General features: G+C 38.4%; 1 protein-coding gene across 5 annotated transcripts in view; it reads right to left on the bottom strand.

The window, feature by feature from the left end:
- SPIDR (scaffold protein involved in DNA repair) overlaps positions 1–19,199 on the bottom strand; it is a 196,367-nt gene that overhangs the window by 12,604 nt on the left and 164,564 nt on the right. For all 5 annotated transcript variants that reach the window (XR_010439214.1, XM_064706073.1, XM_064706070.1 and 2 more), the window contains exons 11-14: positions 14,704–14,862; positions 5,510–5,597; positions 3,002–3,145; positions 2,848–2,907 (exon numbers count right to left, since the gene is read on the bottom strand). Coding sequence is in view for 4 of the 5 variants with exons in the window: in XM_064706073.1 (XP_064562143.1) it covers positions 2,848–2,907; positions 3,002–3,145; positions 5,510–5,597; positions 14,704–14,862 (451 nt within the window). In the remaining variant the exon portion in view is untranslated. The remainder of the gene's footprint in view (positions 1–2,847; positions 2,908–3,001; positions 3,146–5,509; positions 5,598–14,703; positions 14,863–19,199) is intronic.

Here is a 19,199-nt window from a genome sequence, read left to right as displayed (position 1 = left end):
AAAAATAATTTGATGGTTTTTAATAAGACTTACATAATTTTTGTCTTAAAAACAGTGGGGAAAGAACATTTCTACTAGTAATATTATTTCTCTGTAGGCACATTTTCTAGGTACTGTCATTAGATTCCAAAGCATAACCAAGCTGCAAAGTGGAGGTTTTTCTTTCAGTTGAACAAATATCCCTAAATATTACGAAATACATGAAGTTAAGGAAGTAGATAACTCCTAAGTAAGACATACATAAATCTGCAATGACAGTGAAAGTTTTCTGCCCCAGACAGGTATAAAAAATACCATATCAAAGCATATTTCATATTTACCAGTGCAAGGAACTTGCAAATTTTTGGATTCTAACATTTTAAAATATCTAAGATTAAACAACTTAATCAATTTTAAATGTTTTTGTTCCTCTTCTTAATCAGTCCTCTGATCAAAAATTAATGCCTAAACTTTATTTAATTTAACATGAAATACTGTAATGCCTGGAAAGACATGTAGCATTTTATTCTTAGAGCTGCATGTCTGTGGCAGAAGGTAACACAACAAAACCCCCAGTATTTTGTCTTTGGTTGAATTACAACTGTGAAACCATCAGCCACACTGAACCTGGCTTTCTGTCCATGCTCACACTCTTAGAGCAAATGAGGTAATTGTAAATGGTGACTGGAAAAATTCACAGTTCAGATGTCACAGTCATGCCTTAATACAGCATATGCTGCCTCTTGCACTGATGTTGTTGTTTTGCCTAGAAACTGCATACATTTGGGCACCTCCTCTGCATAGATACCATTAGGACAGCTTCAGAGAAAGAATTTTTACATCTGTCCCTTGAGAATTACTAACACATTAAAAGCTCTCTTTCAGGAAAATCATCCAAGAAGTAAATAATAATAAAAGCAAAAATCACAAGTTAGTATAAAATCATCATCTTGCTATGTGTGACAATTTGTTCTGAACAGAGAGGAGGACACAACAGACAAATAGCAGCAGGATTGAGTTATAAGGAAGGACAGCTCCTTAACCACAGATGGAATATATTTCCTCGTGTTCCTTCTGAACCACAGTTCGGATTCTAACTAATAAAAAAAGCACATTTCCATTCCTCCTTCACACAAATTAAGTCATATTAATTTAAGCACTTAATACTGTAGCTACAGAGAGTAAACACTATTTTTAAGGTACCTCTGAATTAGTTCACATAGGAGATTATTCAATAATAAATCTGCAAAACAAACCAAATCATAGTCCCTTCCTCACTTATTACAACTTGGTGATTTTGCATGTGAAGGGTACATCCTCTTGGCAAAGGCAGCTGCAGGTAACAAGCTGCTGTTCTTGATCTTCTGGGAGGACCAGGCAGGTGATACACTAGCAGCAGGTAAATACCTTTACATTCCTCGAGCAGTTAAATGTAAGGAGAATATCTTCTCTTGCTTTTCCATCATTACTTCCAAAAAATTATGAGCACTCATGTTGTTCACTCATAAAAATTTAGTACTTATAAAATTTAGTTCAGTAAGTGAATAGCCATTAAAAAAAGAACTATTAAACATCCTAGGAGCAAGACAAAAAAAGCATAGACCTTTTTTTCTGCTATTCAATATTCCATTCTTCAAAATCACATCTGTTCCTGCATGCTTCGTCTTTTCTCTAATTGAGTGATGAAGTGCTTTTACATAAGAATACTGATAACACACATCAGAATTTCAGATGGAGACATTCCTGAATTCAAAAATGTTTGGCTAGGATGCCCCTAGTCTGCAATTTTATTTCATTTTTCACTAGAAGAGGTTTCTTGGAAATAGGAATTTACGCACGTATGTGTTCATCTTTCTGCTGGCACACTAGAGATCCCATCCAGCTAGCCCTAATTCCATGTTTGCAAATGCTCTGTCACATTCTCAATTAGCACGGAGAAAACACAAGAGATACTCCTCATCTCAGTAGTTAAAAGTATTCCCTGCCTAAAAATGAAATCATAATTCATTGGCTTTTGAAGCAAAAGGGCAAGACCTAAATTAAATTTATGTCTCAAACTTGTGGGAAGCATCTCCAGCTATTTTGCTGGCCGTTCTGGAATTTCTTTGTCTTTGGTTCATATGCTTTGATTCACACTTTGTTTCTTGTGGAGCTGATGGACAATTGCAAATTATTCTCTGCTAGAATTCAGTGCTGGCTGTACTGAGAATCCAGTCGCCAGGAAAAAATAAATAAATCAGCAACAAAAAAATTCCTTTAACTACTAAGGGAGCTAGCAGCAATTTGAAAGAACATCGTAGCATCATTCAGAAACAAATAAAACATAATTGTAAGCTTTCCGGCACAGTATGGATGGCAGATGTATTTACCTAAGAGTTCCTCCCTTTTACTACTTACTGGACCATAAAAGCCAAATTTGCCTGAGGGGCTTCTATGGAAGTCAATGAAAATCACCCACACATTTGCATGAAAAGAGCAAAACTGTACTTTTATATAACCATCATCTGTTCCACTCTATCCCCCAACACCAACCTACTGGGAGCTTCTAGCTACGTTCCTGAGGATAGGATTCAGCCATAAAGTGAGCCTCAGCTAACTTCCTGTGAGCTCTCTCTCCAGAGTGCAGTATCACCTCTGCTTAGACAGCAATTTATTCAGGAATAATTAACTTTCTAGACTGAGTGGCATTGAAACTGGTGAGGCAGTTCATTTTACCTTTCACAAGCATTTTAGACACGATCATAATTCTGCCCGTACAACTCTTGAAGATAATCCTGGCATAGGAGTTACCCCTACACAAGATGAATCTTCTTCACATACACATGATGCTGATTTTATGTTGAATTCATTGCTAAATAAAAAGATTACCTGCAGCCTTTGATAGAGCACTTGGGCCCAGAAGCTACACCGCTCATTGCAGCCATCAATCTGAAAAGACCACAAAAATACGGAATGAGACAACTGTGATACCAGAAATCCAGCGGTAAAAAGTATTTGTTATCTGATTTGTAAAGCAGATTACCCGAAGAATTTCCTTTAGACCATGAACAGCTGGTGGCTGGTAAAAATTAGAAATCTGTTCTTCCTCATCCACTTCCACATGTATTTCACCAGACTGAACAGTAAGAATGTAACAGAAGCTGGGAGGAGGAAGATTAGTTGTCATCTATTAAAAAATAAGAAAAAGAAATGTGACCATAAAAAAGGCATTTTAATTTAGCCAGTCAAGTTTTACAATAATAGGCAAGATGAACAAAACAATTTACATCTTAAGATGGATGGGGAAACAAAATTATATGGTTAAAAACAAGGAGTCTGATGTAGAAGATGAGTTAATAAACCAACAGTCACAAGTTATAAGCGAAATCAGCTTGTGTGTATAATTCTTTCCATAATCTAACACTGACCCTCATCACAAAAACAACTCATAACTTGGCCCACTTGGCAAACACTGTGACTATTTCAAGGTGCTTTTTCTTGTTTTGTGTATCTTTATTACGTGGTAGGAGTGCGTCAATTACTTTTTTTTTTCTTCTTTTTTTTTTCTTTTTTTTTTTTTTTCAACATCCATAGCTTTTCTGAGATTTGGGGACTTTTGCATGTGGGTGGGTTTTTGTGATAGTAAACAGCTGCCGAACTTTTAAAGCTGCCAAATTAAATCCAGGACAGCACAAGGAGGAGATAATGAAGAACAGGAATGCAAGAGCTGCAAGAACTGCTCTCTTTGTGCCATGCCAGATTTTTCTTTTCCCCTTAAAAAGTACCATGACGTAACAACTTTATCAATCACCACTCAGAGAGGTCCCAAGCTGTAAAGACTTCTCAGAAAAGAAAAGACAATGCTAGAAGATAATTTTTATTGCAAATATGGTAAAATACTCTTTCAGCAATGTTTGTTGTTAATAAAACATGTAATTTAATAGAAGAAATATGAATATATTAAAGACAGTTGCTCACCCATTAAAAAGAATCTGCATAAAGAAAAACAAAAGCAAAGGAAGCTGATACCCAAAATCTGTTTGCCTCTGGCAGCAATAAAGAAGGTATTTGAATGTACATGCAGCTCAAAAGAAATCCATTTCACAGGTCCCTTCCCAACAACATTATTATCATGTTGGCAATATTATTTATCTACTGATGTATAAAACTTCTTTCACAAAACTGTGCAGCTTTCTTGATACTGTTTGCATGAAGAAAAATGTATCTCAACTGAAAGAACTCCACCCAGCCAAAAACCTGGAGCATCAGAATGCAAACTGTGGCTCTGTGAGGAATTAATGTCTGTTTCAAACCAACGGCAGAAGTATAAATTACACGATTATGGCAAGTTTCCTCCATTTTTAAATTGCTAATAAAACAGAAAAAATGAAGAAATAGCAACAGTCATAACAACACTAAATGACATTTAAGAGCTTTGCCTCAGCATAGATATTCCCATTTTTGTTGCCTACATAATTTTAATGCACAAACCCATCCACTCCTCTGAGACTTCCAAAATATTTTGATGAAAGAAAGAGTCAAAGAGAGCACAGCTATTTCACTCAGTTTCAGTCTCAATATTATTTTTGACTGAGGTCTGATCTTTTTGTTCTTCAATATAAATGCCTGGACAATGCAAAGACCAAGCTACATTGCAGAGGAAAGATTCTTGGACTTTAGAAATAACTAGTAATATCCATCTTCAATATTCCCTGGTTTTGAAACTTGTTTATTTCCAGCTCTTTCTTTTTTGTTTTTTCCCATATTGACTCCTTTGGTCTAAAACCAATTTTTACTACCACTAACTTCTTCCCAAAGAACAGCCTATACAAGAACATCAAGAAAGCCCAAGCTCTTGACTACCCAGAAACTTCCCCAAGGGTTTTGTATTACCAAAATCATTTGATGTGACAGAACACCTTTTCTAAGACAAAAGCTAACTGAAGTAAAATTACAGATGTGATTTCAGCTTTGCAAATATATAATAACATACTTTAAATCCATCTCTATTCTCTCCCACCCCCTAAAATCACAGGAACATTCCATTATCTTTAGTAATTACTTCTATGTTCATCTTTCTGACCTCACATGAAACAAGTATCAGTCAGAGACATCCTAACTAATAAGAGACCTGATTCCAGCAGTCACTCTGTCTTCACAGAAGTTAATCTTCAGAAAAGTGCTTTCAAATCTAAAGCTGAAAAGTGTTTTTTAAAGAATGATTTTAACAACCTTGTGTATAGATTTCTCAGCAGGCTCCATGACACCTAGTACCCCTTTACTCCTGCAAGGAGAAGACAGGAAGAATTTGTCTGGACATCTTACCATTCTAGCTCTAGAGGATTAATAAGGGCCTAATTACATCATTTTGGAAAGATGCTGCTAATCCAGAGGGCTTCAGGTTAGCCTGGGATGTTGTCAGAATCAGTAAAACAAAACTTGGTAGGTAAAATGAGGGAGAGTCTTCATTCCCAAAGTAAACATGATTATACCACCACCAAAAATACTAGCTGTGAGTGAAAAAATTCATATCCATAATAACAAAACTTACCATTTCAGAGTCTTGACTTTGTCCAGGAACTTTCACAGGCACTACTGGAGGCCACAGACTGTCTATCAGACTAAACAGTCCTAATGCCCTTCAAAGAGACCAATAAAATCAGGTTTAAAATGTTTTCCAGTGCCACACATTATATTAAAAAGATTCATTAAGAAATGTCATCTAAACCATTGCATGATTATGAAAACAATTTAAAATCATATTTGTTTTCTGGAAGCTGGTTTTGATTTGGTCTAGTTACATTTCCATGGCTTCTGCTGCTGGGTGGAGAGGGAAGCAAGGGATGCATCACATCCAGTGACAAGCAAGTCGTGTTTAATCCTTTGCCACAAACAGCTTGCTAAATGACAGAATTCAGGGCAACTGGGCTAAATTGTCGTTTGGGAAGGACACAGGTACCAGCACAACTTCTCTTAAAATTAGCTTTTAGCTATTTAACTGTTTAAAAGTTTTGCCTCTAACATTTTCATTTCTGCTGGGGTGTTTTTGGGGGGTTGCTCTGTGTGTGTGCTTTTTGCTGGGTTTTTTGCTGTTGACAGCTGATTGTAACTGCTTTCAGGAAAGCCAGCAATTATCAGATACAGAGAAACAACAGGCAAGATTTTAAGTGCAGAGAACAATCTCCTTCCTACACAGCTCAGTTATGGTTTGTATTTATAAATTTTGGAAGTTTCACAATTTTGATTTAAAAATCAAACAAAAATTTAACAGTCCATCACATTAAGGTAAGATGCTGACCACTCTTTGGCAAACCAAGCTCAGTGGCTGCCTTGTGAGTTGATGGAAGATCTTTGCTGGGCAGACAGAAGTAGCTGAGGGAGAGGAAATATCAACAGATAGCTTACTTGAAGAGAAATACATTTCTGAGTTAAAGCCCTGAGTTATCTTGTCCCAGGTCTCTGTTCTGTGAGTTGAAGCACAGAGATCTGGATTTTAACCCCCCCACTGCCTCCAAGTTGTCTGTTCCTCCAATTACCAAAACCACTATTTCTGAAACAACTCTAAAAAATGAAGTCCAAAACTTGTTAAAAGTAATATTAGCTTCTAACCCAACTGTTTAGAAGGAAACCACATACCCTGCTTACAGGGCTGAAGCACGTTGCAATATGCTGCTTCTCTTCAAGGGGTCATGGAAACTTTCCTTTTAAAGTTCTGCTTTTAGCTCACTTCTGCTTGAACTTATTTATTTCTGCATTTCCTTAGTCCTTCTCTGGATCCTTAGATTTTGGGTGTCTACTGTGAGATTCTCAGCATGTTTTTTCACTGCCTGTGATTCACTGTTAACAGTGATGCCTTTGCAAGAAGTTTTATGGCTGTAAATGCCAGAGGAAATCTTTGGGAATACAACTTGAGGCTCACAATTCAGATAACAAGCTGGCAGACTGAAAAGACATTGCCACCTGTAGTTGTGTTCTCCACATGAATGAAAATACTAGAGACAAAATGCTGCTTTTTTACAGAATTGGACTTCCTGACTTACAAAGCATCACCCCCAAGTCTGTGAAAGGAGAGAGATTGGGGAGTTTTGGTGTTTGGAGGTTTTTTAATTTTAGTTTGGGGTTTTTGTTTGGTTTTGTTTTTTAACAGTGATGTCATTACAGCACACACAGCAATATTCCCTAGGTATTAAAGATACCTTACAGCAAACTGACCACTTCTTGAATCCTTGACTGGGGCAAGATTTTCTGGTTTGTATTGTATAGAATGACATCTGACACAAGGAAGGCCAATGCCCAGAGGAACCAACTGGTCTTGCTAACTGGGAGATGGAAAAGGAGAGCTACAAAACAAGAGCAGAGTCTCCTGTCCAGCTCAGGCAATTCCATAAATGGCCTTCCTCACACAATGCACAGCACAAGGTCAGAGCACAGATAGGAACATATCACAGACTGTGCACAGAGATTGCACATTCATCAACATTGAGTAACTAAGCCATGTTGTTTGTTGCATGCTCACATCTCCACCCAGACTGATCCCTCATTTGCATTTTCAAGTGTTCACAAAGGACATGAAGCTGTCCTTTCTTCTTTAGCTCACTCCTAACTTGCCATCCTGTGCCAGAATATCTAACACATGTGGTACATTTCCTTCTATTCTTTGTGCCCTTTTGGAGAAGGCCATCTACTGCTCGAACCAGGAGCACTCAATTAATAGTAAAAGGCAGGATTTGTTTGCAAGCAGGCAGAGGATCAGTGCTGGGTGGGGCAAACCTCCTGAACATCTTGGCCCCATCATTCTTTGACACCAGTCAGGCCAAGGGCAGAGACAAACCAAAGGATTAGCAAGTTCCAAATCACATCCTGCTGTGATCCTTGCTGTGAGCTGGGATGTTCTCTCCAGGCACTCTCACTCCATCAGTCCTGTCCCTGCTGGGGAGCTCCCTGGCTGCTCCACCCACTTATACACCTACAGCAAAGTTAACTCCTCTTTACATGGGCTTCAACTCAGCAGAAGGGAGAATGAAGTGGGGCCACTCACAGTGGAGAAATGACAAAGACATTGTGTCCTCCTCTGCAGAAGATCATTATCCTCACAGAAAGAATAAAATTAATTCCCTTCACTGGCCAAGTAACACTCACACTCCAGTTCAATCTGATTTGAACAATGGGTGCAGTTTATTCAATATGTGGAGCCTTCTTCAGCTCTAGAGTCAGGACAAGAGATGAACAGCTGGCTCTGTGCTGCAGCAAAGGGCATGGTTAGCTCCCATGTGCATATGGAGCCTCTCTGGATACACAAGACAAAATTAAAATGTTTAAATTTTGCTCAGTGAATGTAATTACTAGTTACTTTGGAAAAAAAAATCACAAAAGGACAGACTTCTAAGAAAGGAAAAGCTGAGTAAGAAGTGAGAAGAAACAGGCTCAAGGATCAAAAAGAAAAATGAACATGTAAAGTATTTTGAAGAACTTTTTTTTTCTTTAACTTCAGAGACTAGGGCTCTATTGTAGTACTCTACAACTTTGAAAAAAAAGATTGAATCTATAACACGAAAAGGACAAAATCATCTATGAGGTTCTAAATGACAGATTCAACTCTCTACTTTCCATGCCAGGCTCAACTCTGTGTTTGGTAAAACAAATTTTGTCCCATCCCAAACATGCATATTTCCACTGTTTAACACCAACACAGTAAGACTACCAGTAACTCCAGTGGAGTGCTACAGTAAAGATTTGCACAGAAATTTGGACTTGTGACAGGTAGGTTTGCCTCTCTTCTATAAACCCACAGCTTCAAGCTTTGCTTATATATATATGAAATTAGATTTTATATATGTGTGTGCATACAGTTTTACATATGTGTGTATATAATAAGCAAAATTGGGGGGTTTTGTGTCCTTAATTATTTTTACTACCCAATGTCCTCAAAAGACATCTCTCTAAACCTTTCCTTGCTAAACTTCAGTATATCTTTTCTCTGTATCCATAAATGCAAACTGCCTCCTGTGCACCCAGCCATCAGGCAGAGAATTTTAAAGATATAATACTGTTAAACAGGCTAAATGCATTACTGATACACCAGTATTTACACTATCAGAACATCTCTGATCCTGTGGAAATCTCATTTATTTCACACTACAAGCTGTGTTTCAAAAGCCGAATCACTCTGATTTTTCAAAACTGCATTTCACTGATTCTGACCTGACAACTTATCTCATAACCTAATAGGAAGATTTGCTTTATTTCTCTCAAAAGCATGAAGTTTCAGCTACAGTTCTGGTCCAAAAACTTTGTGTCTGCCATGCCTGATCCAACTTTTAACATACAGCTTATAGTTTGGGGGATTTTTCAGCTTTAATAATCATAACAGGCTCAGGGGAAAAATACTAGAGGGAGGAAATAGCAGCAATATCAGAGAAAAGCAGGCACATAAACAGGGAAAAAAGGAGCACTATGTAAGGTTTATAGCAAGGAACAGAAAGACGCTAGGATTCTCTTCCAACATCTTCCACAGCTCTGCTCTGAGGACCCGGGACTTGGAACTTCTCTGCTTCCTCCTCTCCTACTTCTTAAACTTTTTGTCTAAACCAAACCAGTTTTCTTTGGCAGTGTCAGTCTCAATTATTAAGAATTCAAAAATAAAGCAACTCCTAGCCCTCTGTGCAAAATGAAGAAATTCCTTAATAATCACCTAGACTGCATAAACTTCAAGTGTCAAGGGACAAGAAATCCAAATATAAAGCTGACACTGTAGGCTCCCTCCCTCCCTCCCTTTAACTGACCTACTAAGACTTGCAGTGCACAAACTATGCAACTCCACATTTTCTTAGTCTTGAGTAATAAAAGCAACAAAATCACAAAGTAAAATCTAAGCCTACTAAACCAGCATCTTTGTCAAGTACGAACAGGGAGGAAGGGCTGCTGACCTCTTTCTCCCCCCAGATTTTGTTTAGCTATATGGAATCATATAGTTGAATGATTTACATACTTTAGTAATTAAATTTTCTACAGTATATTAGAAATTACACATACTACATGAAGTCACTGAAATTATAACATAAAAGTACTTTTGATTCAATATGGATATGCCTATATTATTCTCCAATGCTGATTACCAAATAGTTTAATGACACAAGCACTAAGATATATGCAGTCCGTGTTTATTAAAGAATAGAAAATTCAGGAAATAAAAAACTTCATTTCTGATACCAAAGCAGCCATAGAAATGAATATAAAAATAACACATATAGTCAAAACTTCAATGCGATTACTGAAATGATGCTTTAAATGAAACTCAACTTTTAACCACAGAAATTACTGAAATGTTTCAGGACCTCAGAACCCAGAGGCGTGGGTGGATCTTGTAGATGGCAGTCTTTTTGGAGGAGGGAAAACCAAAGGAAGGAAGTTCTGACCTCCTTGCTCTGCGGAGGGTTCTTACTATTACATTTCCTGTCAATGGCTAGCAGTTGAAACACTTACTTGTGCTGCAGTTAGCAGTGGTCCTCTCTTCTGAGGGCAAAACAAAATGAAGGGAAAGTATGAAGTGAAGAGTAAAGGGGAAAAAATGAGAGAAATTGAGGTCAGAGAAGTATGTGATTCAAATAAAAAGGAAAAAAAAAATAGAAAAGAATGAAAACCCTCAAGCACAATAGTGACCACTACAAACATACAGGGAGATTTCACATTTCAGTGCCTAACATTTGAAAGTTCAAAATGACAAACAACAGAAGCCAGCTTTATTTGAAAATGCAGAAATTTCTCAGAAAAACATAACACTGGTTGATGAGCTCAATGTTCAGAGCCTGTTTACTGCAGAGGAAAATGCAACAGATAATACAGCCTGCCATGAATTAAATGTTGGCTCAAAAGTCAAAGCTTATGAGTTGATGTATCCTTCAAAGTGTTTTAGCCTTTCCAACACCAGTGTAGATTTTAGCATTCTACATGCAGCAGCTGCCTCCTTTTTTGAAGATTATTAACCGTTTGTTCAATTTAGGGACAAAATTTGTACTGACACACTGTGTTCTTCCTCCCCCCTACATTTTTAAATTGCTATTATCTTTCTGGTTTACTGCAGAAAAACTCTTCATATTTCTAACACATAAGAAAGCATAAAGAGAAGAAGCAGGTACATCTGCTATACTCAGCAGTAAAACAACTCAATGGTAGGAAAATCAGGTGAAAAGACCCAAATTGTCAAAATCTAAATTATTATTCTGTGTGGAACTCCAGGTAAGGCTAAAAAAAAAAAAAAATCAGGGTTTTTTTTTTTTTTTGCCAGTAAAGATAGGTCTCTAACTCCAAAGACTATCTCAGATCATTGAAATTAATTTCCAGTAGGAAGCAGGAACTATGACAATTTATTGGTTATTTACTCCTGAGGCATTTTAGTGAGCGCTCAGCCTCTGCATCTAATTGCATTCATTTAGTTCCTGGTTACACCTGACATACCTGAAACATGCCTGGGACGATTAAAAACCAGGGGGGTTGCATGTGCTGCATATGGATTCTCAACCAGCATTCCTGCCTCTAGCAGCACGCCCCCAAAATCTCACTTCCTCTTCCTCAAGGGACTGAATTTAAGACTGACATGAGGCAGTGGGAGGGTGGGGGTGAGAACAAGAGCCTCTAAGGAAACAACACCACCAGCAGCCTTTCAATGAATATTTTTCAGTCTTCTCCCTTTAAACCACTTTTTGTAATGTTTTTCTTCTTCTTTTGCTGATTCTGAGCATGCAGTCCAAGGAATAGTTGTAGGAAAAGCTAGGTGACAAGTATGGATGAGAGGGTGAGGAGAAAAGCTGTCGGGAAACAGATACCACACAAGTTCAGTCAGTTGCCACACGCCTGCTTCCTACTTTACCCAGCAGCCTCACAAACAGAGTAAAGAGCTGCTGGAAATCAGGCACTGAACAAGCAACTCTGCCATGAGTCAGCCATGTCCCTCTGTCCTACAGCACTGCCAGAAACTGGGCTGCAAAGGGAAACACCACTTCCTTTATGCACTGCAAAGGGAAGGATTTCTTGCAGAGATGGTTTAGGGCAGTGTGCTTTATGTAGGTAAGGGTCTGGCTCTGAAAAGCACCTAAACCAGTAAAAGACCTTCAAATGACCTCGACAAGACCCTACTACTCATCAAAGTATATTGAAAACCAATATTCAACATTAAAAGTGTTTCTCTAAATGTAAGGTTACATCATCATTCCAATTTTTCACAGAACAGATCTCTGTCAAGACAGAAATGGTTGTGTAAGTTCTTATCCCACTCTTCTCTTGGAACACAAGTGTTTTCTTATCAGAGCAGAAATGTGTTTAGTTTCTTTAGCACTCCTTAACAGTACAGGCTCATTCCAAAGATCAAGTAATGTGTTCACCTGGGGTTCCCCTGGGTGTAAAAACCTTTATCGTAGGCTTATAGGTTTTTAGCCCTTGAAATGAAACTTCAGCTTACAACAGTGATTTTAAGATTGCATTTACTGGAATGATGTCAAATAGTACTTCCAATTAAATATTTGATGATGGATGATGGCCTGGAAAATTTTTTGAACAGTAACAGTGGTCCATTGATGCAAAACTCTTGAGAAGCTCTTGTATCTATTAGCAAATGTCCTCTGTCTCACAGAGGGACTGAGGAAGCACTCTGTCTCTGATTACAATCCATATGACTGTGGGACAACATGAACATATGGGATCTTATTAGCCATTCCTGGCTTTCTCCAGATCATGTGCTTCAAAGGCACACACAAAAAGCCATTACTTTTCCCTTGTATTTCCTACATTTTCTTCCCTTTTATCCACTTTAAAAGCCACTGTCAAACTCCAGGAAATAAACAGTTTCAAAGCCATCTCTTTCCAAAAAGTAATTGGTGTTCTCAAAAAAAAAAAAAAGGCAGCAGTCTTTCTTGCAGGGCAGACCACATAGTTCTTACTCACTCATGTGCTGCAAGCCAAGGTTGGGCACTCACAGGCATAACCCATCATGTGCTTGGATACACCAGTGGCTCTGGAAATCCATTTATCCAGTGGCAATGAGTTCTACAGCTTAATTACGCTCTGTGAGAGAAAGAACTCCCTCGTATTCATTTCAGCTATGGCTTTACTGTGGTTTCCATCACACCTAGAATGTGTCCCAAGCACTTAAAAGTAATAAAAAGTTACAAAGCAGAACTTAGGCTTAAACAATTAAGAAAAAAACGAATCCCTGAACAATTCCCCCACCCACCCACCCATCTTGTACAATGAAATCACGTTTTAACCGCTACACTGTCCCCGAAGCTACACTATACCCATTTTCTTTTAATGTTCCCTAGCAGGGCTACCACCAGCACAGCTCCAGCTGAGCCACCAGCATTTTCAGCAGTGTGTCTTCTGAACGTCCTCAGAATAGCCAGAAGTAAGTTACTGCTGCTTTGAAACAGAATTTACATTAGAAAAAGTCTGTCTCTTATTAGTTAGGCAGAGTACTGGAAGCACCAGCAGCCAGTTGTAAAACTTCATTTGTATCCAGAATTCCAAAGCCATTATTTAATTTGTTTGGAAAAAATGTAACTTGAAAAAAAAAAACCCAACAAAATAATTAAATAAGAAGACGTGTTTGTTATTAAAGATCCATAAAAATGCAAGTAGGCTTGAAATCCAAAGGCTCTGAAAATTAACACTGCAAGTACATAAAAAGAAAAGCATACTGAATAGGGCTGGCTGGAAAACAACAATTCCATTTTGCTAAACATTTCAAAGCTTTGAAATTTGTTTTTGTTCCAATATGAAACAAAAATGAGACTTTCTCAAAGTTTTCATGAAATAAGAATAAGAGAAAGAATATTCACTCCCTCTGGACCTGAAAAAAATCTTCCCAACAAAGCTGTCTCCAAAATAGATAATGTTTCCATGAAACATTCTGGTTTTGATGAAACAGCATTTTTTAACAGGAAAAAAAGTGTCAGCAGAAATACCATAGCCATTCTAACAGCAAAGGCTTATCTAGATCGGATGAATAAATTATGTTGAGAACTGAACCAATCTAATTATATTTATATAGGTCCCCATGAGAACATTGTATCACTCTCCTTAGAAAGATACTCTGTAAGATAATCGATCTATTTAATTTTTTTTCTTGACTAAAGATATTTTATTTGAAGAACGTCACAGGAATCACAGAATAAGCATAATCTGAGACGTACCATAAGTCAATTTGTTACTTACCTGGGGGAATTTTTCTATAAAGCTATTGACATTCTTATTTCAAAATAAGAATGGCTTTAAGATTTGCAAGATTTTTTTTTTTTGAGAAACAAACTGTGGTTCTAAAACCATTCAGATTTAACAGAATTAAGTTCTAAGATACTAAAGGAAAGTCTGTGCTTGAAAGTTCAAGCCATACTGGGCAGCACTGTAGAAAAGCTTAGTGCAGTAAAAAGCTCTGCAATGAAAGGGAGATGAACTAATGTTTATAAGTCTCTGAATCTACTGAAGAGGAAGAAAACACTCATATTTTATGGAATACTGCACACAGAAGTTCCTTACTCTGCTAAGTGTGTACTGTGCATTATCTTATTTATGCTCATTTTGGAGAACGGTTGGCTCAAGCACAGCTGGATGCCCCAAAAGTGGCAATGAGGACATTTGATTGAACAAAGCCAGGTTCAGTTGTTCCAAAGAATGTTGGCCACAGGAATAAATAAAAAGGCAGATCATCTTTGCCTGCCACATCAAGCAACATGTTCTTCCATTAACTGTTCTCACCTTCCTCTCGTAGTTCTCTGCAAAATCTTCATTCCAGCTAAGCAGCAAGATTTTCCTTCCCATCTCCTGCAGTACTGCTCAACGTCATCCGTGGAACTCAGGGGCTGCAGCTGCACTTCACTGAACATGCCATAGGCATCCTGGACAAGGAGGCACAACCTGCAAAACATTCCTCCATTACTCACTGGCATCTGCTCATAACAAACCAGTGAGCAAAGCTCTGAAAACAATGTTACAAGCTTCAGCACAGGGCTTATCCTCTGCAGGATCTGCAGAATTCCTATCAAGTAACGTATCAATAAACAAACACAACATCTTTAAAGGTTTTCTCATGCACATTTTCAGGACATAACAGGGCCATGAAGAGAGAAGCATGACTGAAACAAAGAGTACAAGGCTTGCACTGGGGATTAGGTTAATTAACTGCTATGCACTATATGGCTTGTGTACTTAAAAACGAAGAAAGTGGAGGTTTTGCCTTACTTGAGGTGAATTCTACAATAAAGACAGAACAACAACAGAAACATAAATATGTGTGTGTTTAAATATAAAAATTCTGCTTAGTAGTAAGCAAAGCAACATATTTCACAAGTAATAATCACCGAGACTAGCAAAGCAAGCATTACAATTTCCCACACTCTTTTTTTAAAAAGAGTCCTCAGGATGAAAAAAAGAGTGAAGCATCAATTTTTCTTTAAAGAACAAAACTAAACAAAACAACATAAAACTGGAGATTAGTATATTGAGAGTTGGGTATGAAGCCCAGAGGAACTATTTTAAGAAGGTAATTAAAGAACCTGCTAAACAAACAATTTGATTAAAATCTATGGAAGTAGGGGCTGTAGGGCTGGGAAGTATTGCTTAACCAACTTGATGGCATTTTGAGAAGATAGTACTGTCATAACAGATAAGGCAAAATCAGTGGATGTCATACATTTAGATAGTCAAAAGCACATTTCACAAGATTCTGCACCTGAGATGAGCAGCCACGATAGCATGAATCATGCAGGGCTGGAGGAAGGAGGCCCCTGTCTACAAGATTGGTTTTAATTGCCTCAGAAAGAGACAGTTAAGCATGGAAACTTTTCAAAGGGAAACAAAAATTACCTTTGAGGGTAGCACACACATTTGTGTTTCCAAATAAAACTCAGGGGTGCACCAGGCAGCAGAATTCAGTTCATTTCAAAAGTACATGCCAAAACTACCCTCCCCAGAGCGGCACCATTGTTCCCAGCAAGCCAACTCCTTTTGGAACACATCCTGTAACGTACATGCACCCTGAAAGCATTCAACAGCAGTCATTATATCTTTATAAAATATATTTATGAGCTAAATGAGCTCCTACACTGAAGAAATCCATATATTTTCTTCACATGGAAAAGTAGGCACATGGAAGAGCCCTAATCACAATTTCCTTGTTCATTATGAAGTGCCTAACTTCGGCTCAGACCCTCAAGAAGGCTGCATTTGATATAAGATACAACCCCAAAGGCCTTCTGACATCAGCAATTGTGCAAGCACCAACTAAGAGTCCTCATTTTTCCAAATGCTGGCACTGGTTGTGAGCAGCAAGGAGGGATAGGACTGGGTAAAAACAAAGACTCACATATTTTCCCCATACCTCCAGCTACAAAGGTCCCATACAAACCCACACATCATCAGAAAAAAACCCAAAATAAATTAGAACAACTATGTTTGCCTGCTGCTTTCCATGTTAGGACTTTGAATTCAGTTAAGAGCTCCCCTGAGTTTTAAGTGATTTGACTGAAACTCCCTGTGATATTGTTATGTTTGGAAAACCAGAGTTCATATTCTCTGAACATTTCTGAAAATCAGATTGAGGGGAACCGGAAAAACAAACCAAACAGTTTTGCCTATGTTAACAAAATGTTGACTGTTAATTGTGAAAAATTAGGTCTCTGTATCTCAGAGCAAGAAGGGCCAACTGAGTTAGTGTCTCAGATCAGATCAGTTCAGCAGTCTCTTAACTGATCACTGGAATTTCTCATATCTTTAGTGAGACATAACTGAACACAAGTAAGTCTCAGACTAGCTGGCACCAGGGTCATATTAAGTCCTCTGGGACATGTTAATTGCCCAAATAAAACTAGCTTGGTTGGTGCTGAAGACATCAGTCAATAAAAGAGCATTTTCCAAGTCCTTTTAAGTCAAGCAAAGAGATGGTTTCTGTCAGACATGGGAATCTCAACTCCCCGCATCCCTGGCCACAGATTTCCATTCCTTTGTGGTGGCACATAAATGGCTAGGACAGGAAACTCATCTGACCAAAAAATACTGTAGCCAAGTCATCATCACCAGCAGCATCATCTGAGTTTCTTGAAAATCAACTCTTTTAAAGTAAACTCCTACTTTCAAGGAGTACTGCTTCTAGGCAAGGATGTGTTTTCCTTGAAGCTCCCACTCCAGCTGTCCAAGGTATGCAGCAAATACAGAAAACTCAGGTCACAAGACAGGAGAATGGTCATCTTATGGCCATGCTCAATGTAGAGAAGAACTGTGCCATGGAGGCTTCTATCAGAAATGTTCCCATTCACAGTGGAAATACATTCATGATCACTGGCTTCATGAAGGAACACAGAGCAGCAGATTCCAATGCCTTTGCTCTGCCAGGTTTGTACACAAGCACAGACAATCTATTTACTACACTTGCTCTTAACAGTGTCCAGAAGGCAGTCACAGTTTTTCTGCAACATGCATTTAAAATGAAATGCGTGTATTCACTCACTTGGAAGTCAGAATTTCATTAATAACCCTTCAGACACCCAACTGCAGACTTAGAGAGAAATATCCCAGATGAACACCATGAACAGAAGTTCCCAAACACATTCTCCCTGCTTCCCCATGCCTTTCAAACAGTATCAATGAACGATGGCAAAACCTTGAAACGCTATAGGTGTTTGAGGGACAACTGATTTTCCCACTTAATGACTGTCATGAAATCAGCTGTATCCCACAACAGATTTATAAATGCACTTGGAGAACTACTCTCCTGTTCTTTGGAACTGGTTCTGTTCTTATGGATTTTGTACATGCTGTCAGATCACTGACAGTAGTTCAGCTGCATTCAGAGCCTTTTGGTTCAGGACCTTAACTTCCTTACCAGTACTCTTTTTTCCCTTGATTTCACTTTATTCCAAGAACAGTGCATTTGGATTATTTTCCCATGTTGCAGAGTTGCTCTCATATTACAGCAAATGTTCTCACAAATTAATTTTTAGCAGGCAGTCTAACTATGATTAAAGCCAACAGCTTGTCCCATTACTTTTTCCCCCTCCTCGAACCTCACTACCATGATGAAAACCCAAACAGCAAAATTATGAGACAAGCTGCAAATCCAAAATGACTATCTGCCCCCCAGGAATTCAGCATTCATGTTTTGTGCACATCTATAGGAAATACCTCTTTTTCTTAAAATTTGGATTTGTATCAGTTAATAAGGTTAATCATACCTTTACCTTGTCAGCATGCATAGTACTAAAATGTTTAAAAAAAGTCAGGCAACATCTCCAATTTAATCAGTGGTGCTTCTGCAGGGAGGAAATAGTGCTGTCTTTATTTTTGGGACAACAGGATGCAACCCTGTGTAAGACCCTCAGCTTAAAATATGGGTTTGGAAACTGAAATGTCTCATGCAAAATAGCAGAGAACTCACTCCTGGAGAGAGGGGTGGCAGGAAAGCCAATAGAGGAACAAATGTAGGAGATGCAGAGTAAGGAAAAGATGAAGTATGACACATTGGTAATAGCAAAGGGGGAGAAGATAGGGAATGATAAGAAGTGAGGCAGAATTTAGCTTTTTTTTTTTTTTTTTATGTAATGACACAGTAAGTCTCATGCAAAAGCTTGGGAAGATTTTGTTAATTTGCTAATAGCCAGAAGCAAGGATGGGGGCTGGAGGAAGATGAGACTGATTGCTCTGCATTATTTCTATGCTGTGCTGATCTTTAGGACAAAATGTCTCCCAGTAGAAATCTGGAGGGGATTACAGGATTAATGCCATGCCCTTCTCCCAGTTAGTCACTCTTCATGGGTAAAGGGTAAGCCCTTCTTTTACTAATATGTTTTTATGCGTAAAAAATCATCTCTCTCCATACTGCCACCTTTTATCAAGCAGCTGACTTTCTGGAGAGGTAAGGGCGATGAAAACCTTCTCCATTTTTGGTCTCAGCAGTTGGGGGAAAAGAATAAGACAAGGAAGATCTGCCTGGAGAGGAGATGAGAGCACAGGGAGGCCAGAGCAGACTGATTACACTGACACTGCCTTTACTGAGTCTCGGGAAAACAAACAGCAGAAATTTGTCACGAGCAGATCTTAACCAACAAGTAATTGCTTTAGCCTTGGGTAGGAGGACAATTGTGTGGCCCAGGGCAGCTCTTCTCCATGACAGAGTGTACAGCAGAAGCAGGACAGCCAGGCAAGCTGGCAACACCATCACCTTTGCAGCACTCTGCACAGACCTCCTTGGTTGCTCTTTC

This window comes from Zonotrichia leucophrys, chromosome 2, assembly GCF_028769735.1.
Source record: "Zonotrichia leucophrys gambelii isolate GWCS_2022_RI chromosome 2, RI_Zleu_2.0, whole genome shotgun sequence".
NCBI lineage: Eukaryota > Metazoa > Chordata > Aves > Passeriformes > Passerellidae > Zonotrichia > Zonotrichia leucophrys.
This window is presented reverse-complemented; position numbering and strand designations above follow the sequence as displayed.